The 20,110-nt window shown below is 44.1% G+C and overlaps 1 protein-coding gene across 4 annotated transcripts in view; it reads right to left on the bottom strand.

The window, feature by feature from the left end:
• The window catches only part of Siae (sialic acid acetylesterase), a 100,991-nt gene that overhangs the window by 20,424 nt on the left and 60,457 nt on the right, over positions 1-20,110 (bottom strand). For 3 of the 4 annotated variants that reach the window (XM_052756942.1, XM_052756927.1, XM_052756934.1), the window contains exons 2-5: positions 19,088-19,249; positions 11,704-11,879; positions 5,922-6,060; positions 301-559 (exon numbers count right to left, since the gene is read on the bottom strand). In XM_052756942.1, coding sequence (XP_052612902.1) covers positions 301-559; positions 5,922-6,060; positions 11,704-11,879; positions 19,088-19,211 — 698 coding nt within the window. In that variant the 5' untranslated portion in view covers positions 19,212-19,249. Of the gene's footprint in view, positions 1-300; positions 560-5,921; positions 6,061-11,703; positions 11,880-15,831; positions 15,938-19,087; positions 19,250-20,110 lie in introns of those variants that run through there. The other variant, XM_052756951.1, reaches the window with a different exon arrangement.

The raw sequence follows: 20,110 nt of genomic DNA, 5'->3' as shown, positions 1-20,110 counted from the left end.
TCCTTCCTAGTCCTGCCCATGAGCCCATTATTGATCCTCTGTGGGACTCAGTGTCTTTACCCGTGGAACATCAGCAGTATCAACACTTTAGATGAACTAGCGCATGTAAGAGCCCCGTACAGAACCCTCCATAGAAAGCAGTCAGCAAGCTTGTAACTATTGCTGTTACTGAGTTAAATGGTCATAACCCCTCTTGGCATGTACCCAGATGACTACAGCACTCATGATAACGGCACATGCCCTGTACATGGATAAACTCCACATACTCAGGACCGGTGTAGACATTCAATGCACACTTACCTCCCCAAAGGACACAAGGACCCCTCACTCTTACACTCGTTCCTCATGGGCTTTATCTTGGGCTGAAGAATTCTTTCATTCCTTGTATTAGGGACTCCACAGGCTTCCAGTGACCTTCTAGATGACCAGACTTCAATGGGTGTCCCACCCCAACTGGACGAGACCAGCCCAATAGGATACTGCAGAGTATCATACAGGTAACGGCCAAAGAGCCAGCACACTGCTGACATGTAAGTGAAATCTCCATGGCCCAAGTTTCCTAGGCAGAGAAACAGTCACAGGGAAAGTCATGAGAAAAGCAAAGGAATACAGATTGGAGCTGTTAGATCAGTCTAGGTGAGAGCAGGGGACATGAGCCAGCCCTGGGCTCCTTTCTAAGACCTTCAGAAGCAGAGTAAGATGAGGGGCAGCGACAAGATGCAGGCCAAGATGAAGTGTAGCTTCCAAAGCTCCCCTAAGGAGAATCTGTTTTTTTGGAGGAGGGGGCAGGGCTTCAGTGTTAGTGACAGTTTGTTTTGATTGCTCTTCGGTTTGTTTGTTTGTTTTTTCAGTGGCCCAAATGTTTTTTCCCAGAAGGAGGAGACAGAGCTCTCAGCCTGGCATGAAGGCAGATAGGAACAACTGTGTTCCAGTCGGAATATAAATAATCCACTGACATAATCAGGGAGCCAAGACTCGAAGTAGGTTTTGAGGTACCCTAGACCCCCAGGCACTTGGAATCCAGGACTACTCGTCCTCCTCAGCAGGTAAGTGGTACAAAAACCACCAGGCCCACTTTCCACCCCTGTGCCTGCCTGTCCTCTTGTCTAGCTACTCACCTAAGGCAAGCAGCCAGGAGGGAGAGACGAGATGTATTTTTTTTTTCTGGGTTATTTTATGACCAATTCCATGGCTAAAGCAATGAAGACGTGGACATGTAAGTGCTGAGAAATCCAGCAGAAAGGGGGACACAAGCCATTCCCAGCTTTGTTCTTTCACCTGCCCAATTCATTCCATCTGTTCCTACTGCCCAGTAACCAGCCTAAGCTGCTGTATGGGAGCTCCACGTTAGAGGAAGTCGATGAGGGGAGTTGGGATGCAAACACAGACAGCGGCGACAGGATTAACTCAATCAGTACTCAGTAAACACCTACTATGTATGAGGCCCTGGTTTAGTACTGTCAAGGACTCAAACCCAAGAACTGATAGTGCAAAAGCAGAAAATCAAATCCACTGCAGATGAATTAGAATTGACTGAGCACCTACTATGTGTCAAGAGCTACACAATGGTTGAGATACAGCAGCAATGAAAGACCCATAAAGAACCTCTCATAAGTTCTAAAGTTGACTGAATAAAGCACGTGGTTAGCTAAGTAAAATGGAAAATACAGAGTCTTAAGAGATACAAAGAAGTTTTAGGCGGAGCTAGTAACAAAGAAAAAATATTAAATGAAATGAAGGTTTATAAAAAGTCTGGAAGGTGACTCAGTGGTTAAGAACATTGACTGCTCTTCCAGAGGACCAGGGTTCAATTCCCAGCACGCACATGGCAGCTCACACCTGTCTATAACTCAAGTTCCAGGGCTTCTGACACCCTCACACAGACATACATGCAGGTAAAACACCAATGCACATAAAATAAAAGTAAATTATATTTTTTAAAAAGCCTAGTTTAGACTGACTTCCTCCTCTCTCTCCATAGCTCCATCAAGTCACTTCCTGTAATAATCTGTTCGGTGTTTCCCTCTGTGGTGGTCTGAATGAGACGTCCCCACAGGCGTGTTTATTTGAATGTTTAGTCATCAGTTAGTTGAACTGTTTGGCAAAGACTAGGAGATGTAGCCTTGTTGGAGGTGTGTCATTGGGAGTGGGCTTTGAGGTTTCAAAAGTTCATGCCAAGCCCATTTTCCTCCTCTCTCTCTCTCTCTCTCTCTCTCTCTCTCTCTCTCTCTCTCTCTCTCTCCCCCCTCTCCCCTGCCCCCCCCCACCTCTCTGTGCCTGCTGCCTGCAAATCAGGATGTAGCTCTCAGCTACTTCTTCAGCACCACGTCTGCCTGACGCCATTCTCCCTGCCATGATGGTCATGGACCAACCCTCTGAAGCTATAATCAAGCCCCAATTAAATGTTTTCTTCTGTAAGTTGCCCTGGTCATGGTATCTCACAGCAATAGAAAAGTACTCCTCTCCTCACGCAGTTTTCATTACCTGAAGGCAGGACTTCGTCTTATTCATACCTGTATCTCTAATGTCTAGGATATAATCATAGCATATGTGTGTTTGCTAGTGTTTGGTGGCTGTGGGTAGCCGGTTTAAGGTAGACATACTGACTGGTAGGTAGAGGAAGGAGTAAGGTAGCTGAGAAGGAAGAAAGGAGGTTGGGGGACAGAGGATAGACAAGAATTTGTTTATTTGTATGTGGGGTGTGCATGTGTGCGTGCGTGTGTGTGTGTGTGTGTGTGTGTGTGTGTGTGTGTGAGTGTGTGTGTGTGTGTGTGTGTGTGTGTGTGTGTGTGTGTGTGTGTGTGTGTCAAGATGTGCAAGTATGTGTGTGTACATATGTGGAGACCAAAGGTTGATGTCAGGTGTCTTCTTCAATCACCCTCTACCTTATTTATTTATTCACGCATTTGTTTGTTTGATATGGCCTCTCACTAAGCTTGAAACTTACTTATTCAGCTATGCTGGCTGGCCAGCGAGCCCCAGGGATCACTTTGTCTGTCTCCACAGTGATGGAGTTACAGACACATGCTGCCATATCTGCCTTTTAAATGAGCACTGGGGTTCCAGACTCAGGTCCTCAGGCTTGCATGGCAAGCATCTGACCAGCTGAGCCATCTCCTAGGCACTAGACAGCAAAACTGACATTCTACACAGTGTGTGTGTGTGTGTGTGTGTGTGTGTGTGTGTGTGTGTGTGTGTGCACGCGCGCGTGTTGAGGCGTGCATCAGATAGGAAACATTCTGAGAGTACTTGATTTGGCGGAAGCAAATATTACAGAGGACTACTAGCAGAAGGCAGTGGCAGAGGGAGGTCTGGGTAATCAAAGTGGAAAGCCACTTGAAGAGAAGTGGCAGAAGGTGTGTGGACAGCCTCTGTGGCCCCTGAGACTATGTTATTTACCTGTCTGAGGATACTGGTAATGCTTGAGGATACAGAGCTAGAAAATGGAGAGAGTGTCCTAGATCCATCCAAGTGAGTCCAAACTAATTACTTTCATCCAAATCAGATCAAATTTTCTGCGATGCAGTTAAGAGGGACGTGGTGAGAGAAAAAGGAGAAACTGTAAATCTAGGAGGGACCTGGCCCACTCCGCCCTTCTCACCCCCCGAGAGCTGCCTCGTCTCCCTCGGTTGCTGCTGAGATGTCCCTTTGCTCAGATGGGCTCCATGTTTCTCCAACCGCAAACACCACTGTATCCAACCGAGTTTCCCTGTCAGCTCCCTTTTCTGATGGAGGTGATCTGTTTATTTTTGTCTCCTTAGCACACATCACCATCCTGCCTGCCCCGTGATATCCAAATCTATTCTGTCTTGAGTTCTGACACCAACGGGGAATTCAGATAACGAGGTATTATACACTATTCAAATCTGAGCTTTGGATGTAGTAAGAGTCCTTTGAGCAAAGGATTTATCTAAACATCACTTGAATCCGTTCAGTTCTGAAATTCTCTCAATAGCAGAATCCCAATACTGTGAGAATAGATAGCATCCAACACTTTGGCATGTTTATCACAATTATTTATTAATTGATGGTGTGTGTGTGTGTGTGTGTGTGTGTGTGTGTGTGTGTGTGTGTGTGTGAAAGAGAGAAGAGAGACAGAGGCAGGAGCTAGTTCTACCTTCTACCACGTTGGATCCTAGGGATCAAACTCAGGTTATCAGACACGGAAACAAGCACTTTAACCCACTGAGTCATTTCGACTGCCCCTAAGCATCAGGCAGTATGTAATTTACTAATTACTGGTTTCCTGTATTTTTTTTCATACTAGACTGTAAGCACATGAGGTCAGGTGTTTCTACCTGTGTCATTCACAGCTATGCCCAAAGCACTTAAAACAGTGCCTAGCATAGAGTGGGTGCTTCGGGGTTTGGTGAACATATACTGATACTTGAAAAGGAAGAAATACATAAAGTTCTGAGTTAAAGCGTATACAGAGTGAAAAAAAGAAAGGACCTAGAAAGAACAGGGAGACCACATTTGAAAGGAAAGATTAAGGAAGCAAAGAAAGGCGGGGGAGGGGGGAGTGGCAGAAGAGCTAGGAAGAAGAATTACCACACAGGTTAGGAGTCTGCAGAAGCTAAGAGCAGTGGTCAACAATGCCAAGTGATGCAGAGGTCACAGAGTTCGTAACGAGAGAAGTAACCTTGAGGTGAACAAATTGTTGAGGGAGAAGAACCAAATTATGGAGGACTAAAGAGTGAACCATGTTGTGGGGTGATGGTGGCACACACCTTTAATTCTTTCACTCAAGAGGCAGAAGCAGGAAGGCAGATCTTGAAGTTTGAGGCCAGCTTGGTCTACAGAGGGAGTTCCAAGGCAGCCAGGACCACAGAGAGAAGCCCTGTCTTGAAACAAACAAAATAAGAAGAGTGAAACATGTCAAGGCAGTGAAAAGAATGAAAACAAAAGACACTATAGAAAGTATAAAGCAACAGAAAGTGATGAGGCTTCGTCAGAAGGATGTTGGTTGCATTTGTCTTTGTTTTATTTTGTGAAAATAAAGAGCAAGGCTCTTTGGAGGAGGAACTGTGTGTCATGCTCACTGCTGTGTCCTTGGACTAGTGTAGAGCCTGCTGCGGAGGAGGCAGAGATGTGAAATAAAGACTCCGTGTTTAATGGAGAGAAAGGTCAGAATAAAAGCTGAGTGATGAAAGACGGCTCTGGAAGGAGCGGGAGCAGATCTGAATTCACTCGGAAAGGACATCAGTAAGTTGTCCTCAGACACAGGCATGGGGGGGGTGGACTAGAGAGGGTTACCATGATGGAGGAAGAGGCTGGCACACCTCACGTTCAACATCATCAGTACTGTTCTAAAATAAAAGGAAGAGCCCTTTCCTGAACACCAAGCAGAAGATTCAGGGTGGATACTTGAGAAGAAACATGAAACCATGATCATCAGGAATGGGATGGAGACCCAATAGGAATAAAAGGATAGTTCTGCAATAATAAGCAGAACCAAATTGGGTGGGGGTTACAGGTTCTGCTGTGCAATAGTCCTCTTGTGCACTGTAAAGATCTGTCACTCAAAAAAGGTCAATAAAAAGCTGACAGGCCAGTAGCTGGGCAGGAAGTCAGGTGGGAAAGCCAAACAGAATGATAGGAACAAGAAGAGTGGAGTCAGGAGTCGCCAGCCAGACACAGAGGAAGCAAGATGAGAATGCTGTACTGAGAAAAGGTACCAAGCCACCTGGCTAAACATAGATAAGAATTGTGGGTTAATTTAAGGGTAAGAGCTAGTTAGTAATAAGCCTGAGCTACCGGTAGAACATTTATAAGTAATATTAAGCCTCTGAGTCAATTATTTGGGAAGGGGTTGCTGGGTATTTGGGAGTTGCTGGCAGGACAGAAACCTCTGGTTACAAGGTTCTGCTTAAGTGACTAACCCATTCCCTAGAGATGTGCATGCGGAAGCACTCACGTACCTGCAGTGGGCTTGGACCATGACAGGTCAACCTCACCAAGGTCCTCCAGCTCCTCTTCTGCCTGGTTGAGGGAGACGGAGAAGATGCGCACAGACTGGTAGGCAGCAGTGTCAGACAACTCCTTCGAGGCGTTAAAAATCTAGAAAGATCAGCGGATCAGTTAACCTGATAGATGGCAAACTGGCTTGCAGCTTCTCAGTAAACACTTCTTCCAATCCACTGAGCTCCGTCTGACACTTAAATACACTGAGAACAAATGAATAATCAAATCAGTAATGGGTGGGACCAAAACACCTTGGATCCACTCTGACCAACAGAGACCATGATGAATCACGTTCCAGAAGACAATTCACAAACAATGAAACCTGATCTCTTCCACAGCAGGTCTATACTGGACAAGAAGAGCTGTGTAGATAGAGATGAGGCTAAAGAACAGGATGGATTACATCGTTATCTTTCCCCCATGGTTCTGGGGACTGGACCTAGGGCCTAGTGCATGCCAGGTAAACCTTCTACCACTGAGCTACACCTCCCAGCCCATAGCTTACTCTAATTTGAAACTAAAAGACCCATTCCCTCTGGTAACTGATATCTGATAACACAAAGCATTTGAATTAACTTCTTTTAACAATGGTGTTTAGAGAGTGTCTGTAGAGACAACATAGACCATGACTTATATAATCTATATACCATTAAAAAAAAAAAACAGATTACAAAGAAACAACAGAGGAATGATTGGAAACTAAGCTCTTCTCATCTTGGTCCTGGGGAGCAGTCACCAAGGAAAAGGCCGGCAAGAGAGGTAATCTGAAAAGCGCTGCCCAGGGGAAGGTTCAGGAGAGTCCCAAGGAACTAAAGAAAGAAATGTGTCTGCCCAAAGATACCACATTTCCCCAAACCACTTCACAAACCCTCATGACGCAGTGGTCTGGTGTCATTCTGGAGCAGACTGTGTGCACTGCCCAGTGACTTCCTCACTGGGCCTGTGAAGCCCCAGTCCTCTACATCTTAGGAACACCCTGTCTTCTGTGTTTCCTCTTTGTTTCCTGCACTGTTTGTTGTTGGGTTACTGTTTGGGGTTTTGTCTTAGTTAGGGTTTCTACTGCGGCGGCGGTGAAACACCATGACCAAAAAGCAAGTGGAGGAGGAAAGGGTGTATTAGGCTTACACTTGAGCATTGCGGTTCATCACTGAAGGAAGTCAGGACAGGAACTTAAACAGAGCAGGGTCTTGGAGGCAGGAGCTGACGCAGAGGCCATGGAGGGGTGCTGCTTACTGGCTTGCTTCCCATGGATTGCTCTGCCCAACTTCTTCTTTTTTTTTTTTTTTTATAATTTATTTTGCAATACAATTCAGTTCTACATATCAGCCACGGATTCCCTTGTTCTCCCCCCTCCCATCCCCCTCACCTTCCACCCAACCCCCCCCCCCCATTCCCATCTCCTCCAGGGCAAAGCCTTCCCCACAGACTGAGGTCAACCTGGTAGACTCAGTCCAGGTAGGTCTAGTCCCCTCCTCCCAGGCCGAGCCAAACAATCCTGCATAGGCCCCAGGTTTCAAACAGCCAACTCATGCAATGAGCACAAGATCTGGTCCCACTGCCTGGATGCCTCCCAAACAGATCAAGCCAATCAACTGTCTCACCCATTCAGAGGGCCTGATCCAGTGGGGACCCCTCAGCCATTGGTTCATAGTTCATGTGTTTCCATTCATTTGGCTATTTGTCCCTGTGCTTTATCCAACCTTGGTCTCAACAATTCTCGCTCATATATAGAACCCAGGACCAACAGGAATGGCACCACCCACCATGGGCTGGGCTCTCCCCCGTTTATCACCAAATGAGAAAATGCCTTACAGCTGGATCTCAAAGAGGCATTTCCTCAGCTGAGGCTCCTTCCTCTGATGACACTAGCTTGTGTCAAGTTGACACACAAAACCAGCCATTTCAGGTTTTGTTGCTATTGTTCTTTCCTTTATTTTAAAAAGAATAGATGGGCAATATCTTGGTTTGCTTTTGTATTTGCGTATGTGTTTGCTCTTGAGTCCTCTCAAACCCCCCCTCCCCCGCCAGCAGTCCAGCTTCTCGAAAAAACAAAGGACCAGCAGGATCATCAGGAAGGCCAGTTACCATTTGCCTCAGGGAGCAGGCTCTCCAGCTGAGTCTGGCTGCCACAGCAAGGCACAGGAAGCCAGGATACTTTGCATTGGCCTCCAGCCACAGAGACAGCAGCTGCTTCGCTTTACCTCCCACCCACCACAGAGAATACAGCTGGCCTTCCGGCCCACGGTCCAGGAGAAGGGAAAGGATAGAGGAGCTGGGCTGCCCCACAGCATTTCATTGAAAAATGCTGCCCCTAGAATCGCCTTTTGGTTGGCCACTGCGCTGGCTGCAGCCAACAACATAACCAGATACAAATGAAATCGCTCTCAGGTCACTGGGGGAGCCACAGCCTGATGTGTCTCCTGGGTGGCAGCAACGCCAGCCTGTCAAGGTCTCCATACTCAGGACAGACATTACAAACGGTCTCAGGAAAGTTCCACTGGAAATCCTGATCTGTCTTTAGGATTTTATTACCTGGCAGGTTTAATGGAAAATAAACGGCAAAGAGAAACAAGCTGATGTGCTCACAGTGTGCCCTGGCAGGGAAATTGTTTTTCCGCAGTAGGTACCTGTAAAAAGTCACCTCCTTTGAAATTCAGTTCTGCACTGAGCACGAAGCATCGTATGTTGCTTCCATGGAAACGGTGGATGAAGCTGCTTTCATTCTCTCCACCCACACTAGCTTCCGCACTGCCTGGGAACGCAGGCAGCTCATAGCAGAGATGCCAGCTTGGGAAAGCAGGATGGGAGAACATGCTCCCTGTCTTGCTGCCCCATTGCTGAGTCTGCCTGAGTAGTGCCAGGGCAGTAGAGTCAGGACAGCTGGCATTCTCCTGTACTGTTACCAGCCCATGGAACTCGATCCAAATCATTAGCTGGAAGGTTTCCATCTTTTCTCACATTTACCAGAACTGGAAAGCTGGGTGTTAACAAAATGGGGGTGGGGAAAATTCCTCCTGTACCTGATGACAATTACGTCTGAAATTGGTCCCCTTTCCCACTGCCACTGCCTTTTTTATGGAAGCATTTCCTCTGGGATATTGGCAGCAAATTTAAGAATAAAGAGATTTCAGGAAGATTTTCATTTAAATGACACTTGGTTTCCCTGCTGATGAAAGGGAAGCTTTCCTCCATCTGCTGAGATCAGACTTCATCTCATCAAACACCTCAGTGTAATTATTTCCCTACCAAGTATTTAAATGAGGATGTAAATGAATACCAAGGTATTTGAAGTCATTAACGCTGCCTGGGCTGAGGGAGAGCACCGCTGTCTCTCCAGGGACCAGACCAGTCCCTTCAAAGCAGCTGCTCACCAGTGTTCATTTTGTAACCTTTATACCACATTCTTGAATTAATGAAGACACGTCAAAAATCTATTTCCCTCAGAGGATCTAAGCATGGGGTCTGCAAGGGGGAGCAAGACATGTGTGTGAGTGTGTATGTGAACGTGTGCAGATGTAAATGTGTGTGTGCCCACACTCATACACGTGATAGACAGATATCTAGTAACTGACATGGAAGAATTTGCAGATTTAGTACCTCGTTTCCCCTTCTCCTCTGTCAGCTCTAAGGCTGAGGTAATAACTGTATGTGAGCCATCCACTGTACTTCTAAGAGTCTTCTATTGGAATGTGGTACCCATCCCTCTCTTCTGTATATTAACTTCTCTATGTGTAAAATACAAAAGAGGGGAGTGCACAGTGACTGAAAACTCGGCCTTCTTGTCTGATACTAGCCATCTTTTCCTGAGCCTCACTAGAAATATCTGAGTCTTAAGACCTACCCTGAGGTGGCAGATGAACATTTAGACTTTTCTCCATTTATAAACATCTCACTCAGTGTTATAAATAACATTCAGCTTTAAAATTCCATTTTACCCCAACAACAAGATGGGCATACAATCTGCCATTTCCTTCTTTGAATGTGAAGAGGGGTAGGTTATAGTGAGAATCTTACCTCCTCAAAAAGGCACATGGAGGGAGGAAAGGGAAGAGAGACAGACACTGTGCGTGTGTGCGTGTGTGCACTGGGGATCCGTGCAGGGGAAAGAGCGAAGGCATAAAGGGGGAGTCGTGCAACGCACCCTTCCTACCAGAAAACCCTTCTGCAAACTGTTAAAAGACTAAAAAATGTGGCTTTTGGTACTATCGCACCTAAAATGCTGCCTTGCAAACTAAGTGCTTCGTTGAGAGAGAGAGAGAGAGAGAGAGAGAGAGAGAGAGAGAGAGAGAGAGAGAGAGAGAAAATTAACACATATGTTTCAGATAGAATCCTCTTTTCTGTCCCCCTTCATCTCAGAGCTCTCAGCCCTGAGTTAATTCAGAAGACGCTCCAGAGAAAATTCCAGGCAGAAAGAACGTGTTTACGCTTAGCAATCAAGATCTGATTTAGCTTGACAGAAAATGGGATGGGATCCCTTGGCATAGGCTGCAATTGAGAAAGTTACTCTATAGATACAAACAGATCTGGTCCATGCCTTCCTGTGAAAACACAGAAGTACTTAAAACACGAGGGAAAGCACTGCTTTCTCTAATGACTTAACAGCAAGGCCACTTCTGTACAAAACCATGCTTTCTATCAGGATGAAACCTCACATCCGTGTCCATTCAAACATGCCAACAAGGTCCAGGCCAAGTTCAGCTTAATAGGCATTTCAATTCAAAATACTTCCATATAATTAACGAATTAAGGCAGGAAGTATGAGTTCACAAAACACTGATTAGAAAAATTTATATACAAGAAGTTAGATTTTTGAATTAGTAATATGGGTAAAATAAAGTATATATGTCAATCTTTTTAATAGCATTGTTTAGCAATAGGTTTTCTTAAAGGGAATAACGAAACTATAAAGAATAAAAGCTATAGAAACAAGCCAGGCAGTGGTTGAGTATGCCTTTAATCCCAGAACTTGGGAGGTAGAGGCAGGTGGATCTCTTGAGCTCGAGGCCAGCCTAGTCTACAGAGCTAGTTCCAGGACAGCCAGGGCCCAGGGCTAAACAAAGAAATCCTGTCTCAAAAAAGAAAAAAAAAAGTCTTACAGTATATAAAAGTATTCTAGTTTATACTTTTTTAATGATTTATTTTTTATTTTATATGCATTGGTGTTTTGCCTGCATGTGTGTCTGTTGGATCCCCTGGAACTGGAGTTACAGACAGTTATGAGGTGGCATGTAGGTGCTGGGAATTGAACCTGGGTCCTCTGGAAGAACAGCCAGTGCTCTTGACCACTGAGTCATCTCTCCAGCCCATCTAGTTCATAGTTTTATCAAAGAGAAAATTGAAAGGAAAGCCTGGCTTGGTTGTACAGAGTCCTAAACCTCAAACTTAAATACTTCTCAAAAACAAAATGGATAGTGAAGAAAGGCAAGAAGAGAGAAATAACTACAACAGAAACTCAGTTTGGAGGACAGAGCTAGGGATAGCAGGAAACTTGAACCTCAAGGAGAAAACTGAGCACATAAACACAATTAGTGCCAACCCGTAACTACTGATTTAATCAATAGCTTACTTCTCTAGGTTGTTAAATGAAATTATTTAATATGAAAGCACTCAGATTAGATCTTGCACATGGTAAGTACCTAATAAACAGAAACAGCCTTTCTTTTCCTTATTACTCTTTTTTTCCTTCTCCTTCTCCTCCTCCCATCAACATTTCTTGTCAGCTGAGCCTCTCCAAATTACCTGTAACACAGTCATCTGCATGTTACTCTGCCCACTGCACAGCCAGACATCTCCAAATAAGACATCGTGAACCCTCAGGGTGACATTGCTTGTTCCCAAGGCCTGTTGTGCCGTTACTTCAAAAGGTCCTCCAGGCTTCATGGGATCCAGTACCACCATCCAGGTGCTGGAGGGTGCTGAAATAACAACAGATCCAAGGAATTAACCAACCAGCCAACCACCGACAATGAAGTAAAACCCCGCACGCACTCCATTTGTGGCCATGCCCAGGCTCTGTGACAAACTGTATTCAAAGCTATAAAGACTGGCCAAACTCCAGACAAGGGGGATGGAGCTGTTGAGAACAGCAGCCTTTTTATCCTTAATCTGTACCAATCCTCTCTTATTTTTATCTAAGGCGTTTACAAGAAAAATTAGTTACCCAGTTATAATCCTAAATTAGGAGAGACAAAAATACACATAGATTAAAATTCAAGGACGGTTAGTTAAAAAAAATTTTTTTTAAACCCATAAAATAGAATTCTCATTACACTATCCAACTGTCAATATTACCATAATCTAATCTTTCTGATTTACACAGCACCCTGAACTAATTTGCAATTTTCCAATCAAATGGGAGCACAGGCTAAGAATCATTTCTAATCTGAATCTTCCCTTTACTAAGCAGGATCACCCTTGTCACCCCTACCTCCTCCACACTGCTAACACGGCCAGTGGCACTGGGTTCTCCCATTAACCAGCAGGTGCATGGAGGAATCGGTGCATCAACAAGTAGTGGGAGGCATATAAATTAATCTCCGTGGAAAAGATATTTTAACTTGCCCCATAGATTATTTCAGAATGACACACAAGACCTGAGGTCTGGGGACTCCACTGAGGAAAGGAGAAGCTAGTAAAGACCCTATTTTAGAAATCCATAGCTTGCTCCCTGGAAACCACACCTCCCATTGCCCTTCTCCTCAGTCACTGGATCACTGCTGTCAGCGTCATACTCAGAGATTTAGGGAAAATGTCCTCCAAATGGTAAAAGTATGAAAAAAAAAAAAAGAAGAAGAACCAGAAAACATGAAAAAGGGAGAATCGTGAAATACAAACATAGAAAAGGCAGAGAAAACAAAATTTTCACATAAAAATGTCAAACATGAACTGGCTTATCAGTTGCCATCAGATCAATCTCAATTCAAAGGGAAAGAGAGACCTGGCAACAGAGCATTGTAAAGTTATTCTCCTAATCTCTGAAAAGAAATAATTACATAAATGCCATCCAAATACCTACTCCATGCCGGACACTGTCTGAGGCTCTTTCTAGCCAGAGACAACTAAGCAGAAACAGATGTCCAGATGCACACTGGAAAATTAGGAAAAACTGAAGCCATAAAAGGTTGCTTAGAATGCTGGAGGAAATGTCTAAATGTTTGGTTTTCTGAAAAGCAAAACCAGCTGAGCTTGCCGCTCACCTCCAGGAGGTCTGCTAAGCCCAGGACCACGTGTTCACTATTGTATTTCTCTGACCAACAGCCAAGCATCAGATAGAAACTGCAGAAAAATCACTGCTAAACCAGAAAAATCACTGTTTTGGAAACAGTGGGCAGCTGGTACAGACTGTGTCGCACAGGTGTGATGTGCTCCGTATGGCTCACGCTTCTGAACAGGCAGACGTTCCAATCTGTCCTAATACAGGCTTGCCAAGGTCTTTCCAGGCTTCCTGCACCGACACATCTCCCTGAGGCTCTGTCCTCTTGCTACCAACTCGAATAGGCTGATGGGGTCAACTGCCAGAAAGCCTAACATAGGACTCTTTCTTAGACTTCTGCAATCGTCCACGCATTCAGAAGTATTAATTGGGTATTTTACCTTAGCTTTTCAGCACCCATGGCTGGTGACAAAAACTCCTCTCCCCAGCCCTTCTTCCAACAGGTGTTAATGTCTATGGTGGTTTGAGTAAGACTGGTCTCCCATAGGCTCGAATATTTGAATGCTTAGGGAGAGGCATTAGGTGTGGCTTTGTCAGAGGAATTCTGTCACTGGGGGTGGGCTTTGGTGTTCCAAATGCTCAAGCCAGGCCCAGTAACTCTCTTGCTGCCGCCTGCTTATCCAGATATAGAACTCTCAGCTCCCTCTCCAGCACCATGTCTGCCTGTGGGTCACCATGTTTCCTGCCATGATGATAATGGACTAAACCTCTGAACCTGTAAGCCAGCCCCATTTAAATGTGTTCCTTTATAAGAAGAATTGCCATGGTTACGGTGTCTCTTCACAGCAATGGAAACTCTAACTAAGACAATGTTCAACAACAATAAGACAAGAAGGAGAATTGGCAAAACAGCACCACCATCTCACCTCAGCCAGAAAAATGAATGGGCCTAGAACCTGGGGAAATCTGAAGGTTCTGAAACCTGGACCTGAAGACTGAGCCCTGATCTCAACATCTTTTGTCCCAGATAAACTTGCCTTCAACTTCTGAAAAAGCCTCCTTCTTGGCTACCTAGCCTAAGATCTTTGGATTTCTAGTGTTTTTCCTCTCTCATTTAAGAAAAGAAAAATAAGCCCTGACACAATGCTGTATTGGGTGACAAAGCAGGAGAAACTTGGTGTACAGCAGAGAATTCACGGATGGGCACACCCATTCAAGAGACGACTCACACAAACTAGAGGATCTGCTTCTGCGTGTGTACTGTCTGCAGGAAGGAGTACAGCACCTGGGATGTCTTAGACCAAGGGTGGGATTCTAAAGTCAGAAGCTACCATGTTTCACAAGGAGAACTGACTAGTCCTTAGACTGTCAGTTCAGAACAGGTTGGCTGATGAGGAGCATACCATAGGCCACTTATGAGCTTTTAGGAAGTATGTTAACCCATCAGGTATGCTAGGATGGGTGCAGATAGTAAATCTGAGCCAGCAACCATAATTCGTCCAACATCCAATGGGCTTTCTGCTGGTCCGTGGCCTTGAGTCACAGTTGCTCTGGTCTTGCCTTCTGGACGACTGTCAGTTGCCACTTTGTAAATTCTTGTGCCAGCCCTGGCCCAGGTTTCTCTAAGTTTTCATTTTCAACGCATTAAGACCTCTGCTTCCTTACATTCTTTCTCCTACCATCTAGGAAGACTAATCTCCTTGCTTCACTATACAGCTACTTAGCCTGCATACATTTTTACCCAGCACCCCCTCAAGTAAATGAGAAAAATAAACTCCAACCCTGGGCGACACTGAGAAGAAAGCCATGCAGACTGACGAGGGCTTTATGTGTTCACATGTAACAACATGTCTGGTGGCTTGCCCCTGACTATTACAGCCAAGGGCATACACAAAGAAAGAGCTCGCTCTCTCTCCCTTCTCTCTCCATCTTCCCCAAGATAACTCTAGCCTCAAGATGGAAACCACAATCAAAAGGATAAGATAAAAATAATTTGTGTAGAGATGATTAGTCATAAAGTATTTTTTTGCTTTTCTTCTTATCAATTACATCAAATGTTAATTATTTTTCAGATTATTGTGCCCAATACCAAAAAGGGGGACCGGATACCCACAGCCTTTATTTTCCCAGGAGGAAAACCTAGGGTTAAAAGAAACAGCTCTCTTCACTTCTCCACACAGAACCCTGACTCCGCCACCGGCTGTAACATGAGCCTGTGCCTTTTAAATGTGGTTCAAAGGTAAAGAGGGCCTTACTGCCTAAACCATCCCTTCCTACCGACATTTAATCTATAGCTTAAAATTTGAATCGACCACCACCAAATAAGAACAAAATAAAAATTAAACACTTTATGTCAATAAAACTGCTTATGAAAATTATATAAACTACAGCATGTTGTGGCAGACATACCTTAAAGTGGATTCTAAAGTTACAGGTTTGTACTATCCTCTCCCCTCCAGAGCAAACAGAATGTGTGACTTGCTTTCAACTAATAGTTCTACAGCAGAGGAGAGGTGAAATGTCCCTCTTGAGACTAGGTTATATTACCTGAAGAAGGAAAGTCTATCTCATCTCAGTCAGAATGGTCATCATTAAGAAAACAAATGACAACAAATGCTGGTGAGGAACCTTTATAGACTACTAATGGGAACATAAACTGATTTTAAGAATCTATGAAATTTAATACACTCTAGCCAGGCAATGGTGGCACACACCTTTAATCTCAGCACTGAGGAGGCAAAGATCGGTGGATTTCTGAACCAGGACAGTCTGGTTCTCAGAGTGAGTTCCAGGGCAGCCAGGGCTATACAGAGAAACCCTGTCTTTTAAAAAAAAAAAAAAAAAGAAAGAAAGAAAAAAAAAAGAAAATTAATATGCTCTGAGGCATTATTCACAATAGCCAGGATAAAAAATCTGCCCAGATACCATCGATGGAAGAAGAAGAAAATGTTATGTACTATATACAATGGATTTGTATTCAGACATAAAAAAGAATGAAATTATTTCATTTGTAGGAAAATGGATAAAGCTGGAAAGCATCAGCATCATATTAAGTAAAATAAGCCAAACAAGAACAAATATCACAATTTTCTATCACAAATAATCTAGATTAAATAAAATATATTTAATATAATATGAGACATGAAAGCAAAATGGACTATTTGGAGGGAGAAAGGAGACAAGTAGTCAGTCGGGGGGCAGAAAATGGGTAGGGGGGTGAATATGAGCAAAATTCAATGATACATATGTATAAAATGCCAATAATTAAATCCATTATTTCATATGCTTTCAAAGAGTGGACTGGAGATATAGCTCAGTTGATAGAGTACTTGCCTAGCACATACAAAGATATAGCTCAGTTGATAGAGTACTTGCCTAGCACATACAAAGCTCTGGATTCACCTCAGCACCGAATAAACCTGGTGTGGTGGTTCATGCTTACAATCCCATCTTTAGGACAGTGATTATCAACCTCCCTAATGCTGCAACCCTTAAATACAGCTCCTCATGTTGTGGTGACCCCAACTGCTGTGGGATGGTCTGTATGGCAAATGTGTTGCTCTGATTGGTCAATAAATAAAACACTGATTGGCCATTGCCTAGGCAGGAAGTATAGGCGGGACAAGGAGGAGAATAAAGCTGGGAAGTGGAAGGCTGAGAGAGACACTGCCAGCCGCCATGATGAGAAACAGCATGTGAAGATGCCGGAAGCCACGAGCCACGTGGCAAGGTATAGATTAATAGAAATGGATTAATTTAAGCTATAAGAACAGTTAGCAAGACGCCTGCCATGGCCATACAGTTTGTAACCAATATAAGTCTCTGTGTTTACTTGGTTGGGTCTGAGTGGCTGTGGGACTGGTGGGTGACAGAGATTTGTCCTGACTGTGGGCCAGGCAGGAAAACTCAAGCTACACCCAACCATAAAATTATTTTCATTGCCATTTCATAACTAATTTTGCCACTGTGGTGAATCATAATGTAAATATCTGATATTTCTGATGGTCTTAGGTGACCCCTGTAAAAGAGTCATTCAACCCCCAAAGGGGTTACAACCCACAGGTTGCTGCTTTAGAACACAGAGGTAGAAGAACGAGAAGTTCAATGTAATTCTCAGCTACTTAACGTATTTGAGGACAGACTAGACAGAAATCACAGGCAGTCTTGGAATTCTTCACGTTTGGTTTATCTCGCAAATTACAAAGAGGGACTGGAGAGATGGCTCAGCAGTTAAGAATGCATGCTGCTCTTGTAGAGGACCTGAGCTTGGTTCCCAGAATACACTCTTATATATCTCTATCCCTTCTACAGGGACCACAGCCATACTCTCAAGTCAAGCCCTCATCATGTATATCTGCACATCATAAGAGCCTGCTAACAGCTCTACCAACCCTATCTGATGGGTGTCACACCCTTTCGATCTGCTTGTGTGCTTTTATTGCTTAAAATCTATAGATCCAGGATATATGTACCTTAGCAAAGATACAAGTCTCCATACTGTCCCATCTCCTGTCATCCGCCACCCGTCACTCAGCCCAGTGTTCTAGACCCACACACCTCCACGGCACTTCTCCGATGTTATGCATGTACTCCTACCCCTTTGCCTATATCCAGGGTGTTCCCTCTACTGAATTTGTGCCTCTTCTTTCAAGACTAGTCTTTAAGTTCATTAACCCTATTTCCCTGCTAAGCTCCCACACGCACTTCCTTACTGTGGCACATAGCTCACCTATCTATAAGTGTTCTTTACTTTCCTAACCTCCCCTAACCTTCAGGCTTCATTAAGGGGAGGCTAAATCACTTCTATGCATCACTTTATCATCAGTATCTGGCACATAGTAGCTACTCAATAAATATTTGAATATCTGGGTAAATAATAGTGGCAGTAATAGTAACAATAATGACCACTCAAGTTAATGTGCCAAGCACTGTTCCAACAACTTTGTGTGTGTTTACTCATTTAGTCCTCATGATAATCCATTAAGAAGTAGTACCACCGCCAGGCAGTGGTGGCGCACACCTTTAATCCCAGCACTCGGGAGACAGAGCCAGGTGGATCTCTGTGAGTTCGAGGCCAGCCTGGGCTACCAAGTGAGTTCCAGGACAGGCACCAAAACTACACAGAGAAACCCTGTCTCGAAAAAACAAAACACAAAACAAAACAAAAAAGAATTAGTACCACCTCTACTTTATACATGGAAAACACACTGTCACTGAGATATTTGCTAATATGTCAAAATTATATACCCAGAAATGACAGTCAGAATCAGAACCTAGACAGTGGACTCCAGTGCCAAAGCTATTTATCAGATCTCCAATTTGACTCATTTTTTTAAATGTTAAGACCTTTTTTCATAAAGTGTGTGTGTGTGTGTGTGTGTGTGTGTGTGTGTGTGTGTGTGTGTATGTGTGTCCATGTGCACCATGGATATGCAGGTGCCCAGAGTAACCAGAAGAGGGCATCAGAGCATCCAGCTCCCCAGAGCTGGAGTTTACAAGGGGCTATAAGTCACCCAGTGTGAGTGCTGGGAACTGAACCCAGGTCCTCTGCAGGAGCAGCAAGAGCTCTCAATCACTGACCATTCCTCTCAACTCTAGAATGTACAATTCAGCCCAAATATCATCTTCTGTGCAACTTTCCCAAAGCAACCAGGCTGAGGTAGATATTGCTCTTCTCATAGAACTCCTCAGATAATATCAGTGTCCATCCAACTTCGCATAATTTGTTCTGTTCAACAAGGTCCTTGGCAAAAGGAACTTCGAGCCTTGTTACTAGTTGTGGTATCTTTGGTGCTATCCACATAGTAAATACTCAAATAACCTTTATGGTTGGATGGATGGATGGACGGATGGATGGATGGATGGATGGATGGATGGACAGCCTGAGCTGGAGCTATCAGCGTTCATTTTCAGATAATCCACCAGGTGGCAGAAGAAGACAATAACTGAACAGCGAATGGGCTGCCTTACCTTTCACACTGGTCACTTTCTTCATGATGGTTTCCTGACCTTGGCACAAGGTCACTGTCACTGTGGCTCCAGGTGTACCAAAGCCCCAGATCACTGCCCCTGAAGGCTCCTTCTGCAGCACCATGTAATTATCGATGTATGAGGCAAAGCGAAAACCAATACCTGAAAACGTTGGCAAACACTTAGGAAAATATCATCAGGGAGATTGAGCACCAAGTGGACCTGGTAAAACAGGAAGTAACATGCAGTCCCTGTACAAAAGAATGACTCTACTCAAGCCTTATAATCTTCCAAAACTAGACCTTGTTGCTCTTAACTAGATAAGCAACATAAGAAGAGTTCCCAACAATAGGCATTGCAGCATAACATGGTCATTAAGGAAAACTTAGACCCCAAGGCAACAACCAATGTACATACTCTCCTTCCCTCCCCTTCATAGTTCTTGATCAACCCCACACCCCACACCTTGCTCTAAAACTTGGCTCTAGCACTTAACTTTTCTTCTTCAAATCACTAAAATGCACCGTCCATGTACCTCACAGATGGTGTTTATAAGAAAAACAAACTACTTCCTTCCCCAACTCTCCATCCCTGTGCCCACTCCTAGTAGCTAGGAAGGAATAGAAAGAAGCCCGTCTCCAATACAGCTTCTCTAATGCTGTGCCCATCTTCATCTCCCCCTTTCCATCTTATCACTGACAAATCCCTTCAAACATTTCTCTTGGTGCTTATTATTGTTGTTTATTTTGTCGTTGCTGTTTGGTTTATTTTATTTGGGGGGGGGGTTGTTTTTATTTTTGTTTGTTTTTTGTTTGTTTCTGTTTTTGATGACCCAGTATACCACACTTATGACTGTGACAATTTATCTTCCTGGTAAGTTCAGATAAATTCAGGACACAAAAATAAGATCATGGAGAGGCAGAAGGTTAAAATCTCAGAGAAAAGGTCTTGTCACCATTTCACAGGCGAAGGAAAGAGGAGGCATACTTGCATATTGGATTCTGTGCTAAGAGTCACTAACAA

This window comes from Peromyscus californicus, unplaced genomic scaffold (assembly GCF_007827085.1).
Source record: "Peromyscus californicus insignis strain IS unplaced genomic scaffold, ASM782708v3 Scaffold_11__1_contigs__length_118956290, whole genome shotgun sequence".
NCBI lineage: Eukaryota > Metazoa > Chordata > Mammalia > Rodentia > Cricetidae > Peromyscus > Peromyscus californicus.
This window is presented reverse-complemented; position numbering and strand designations above follow the sequence as displayed.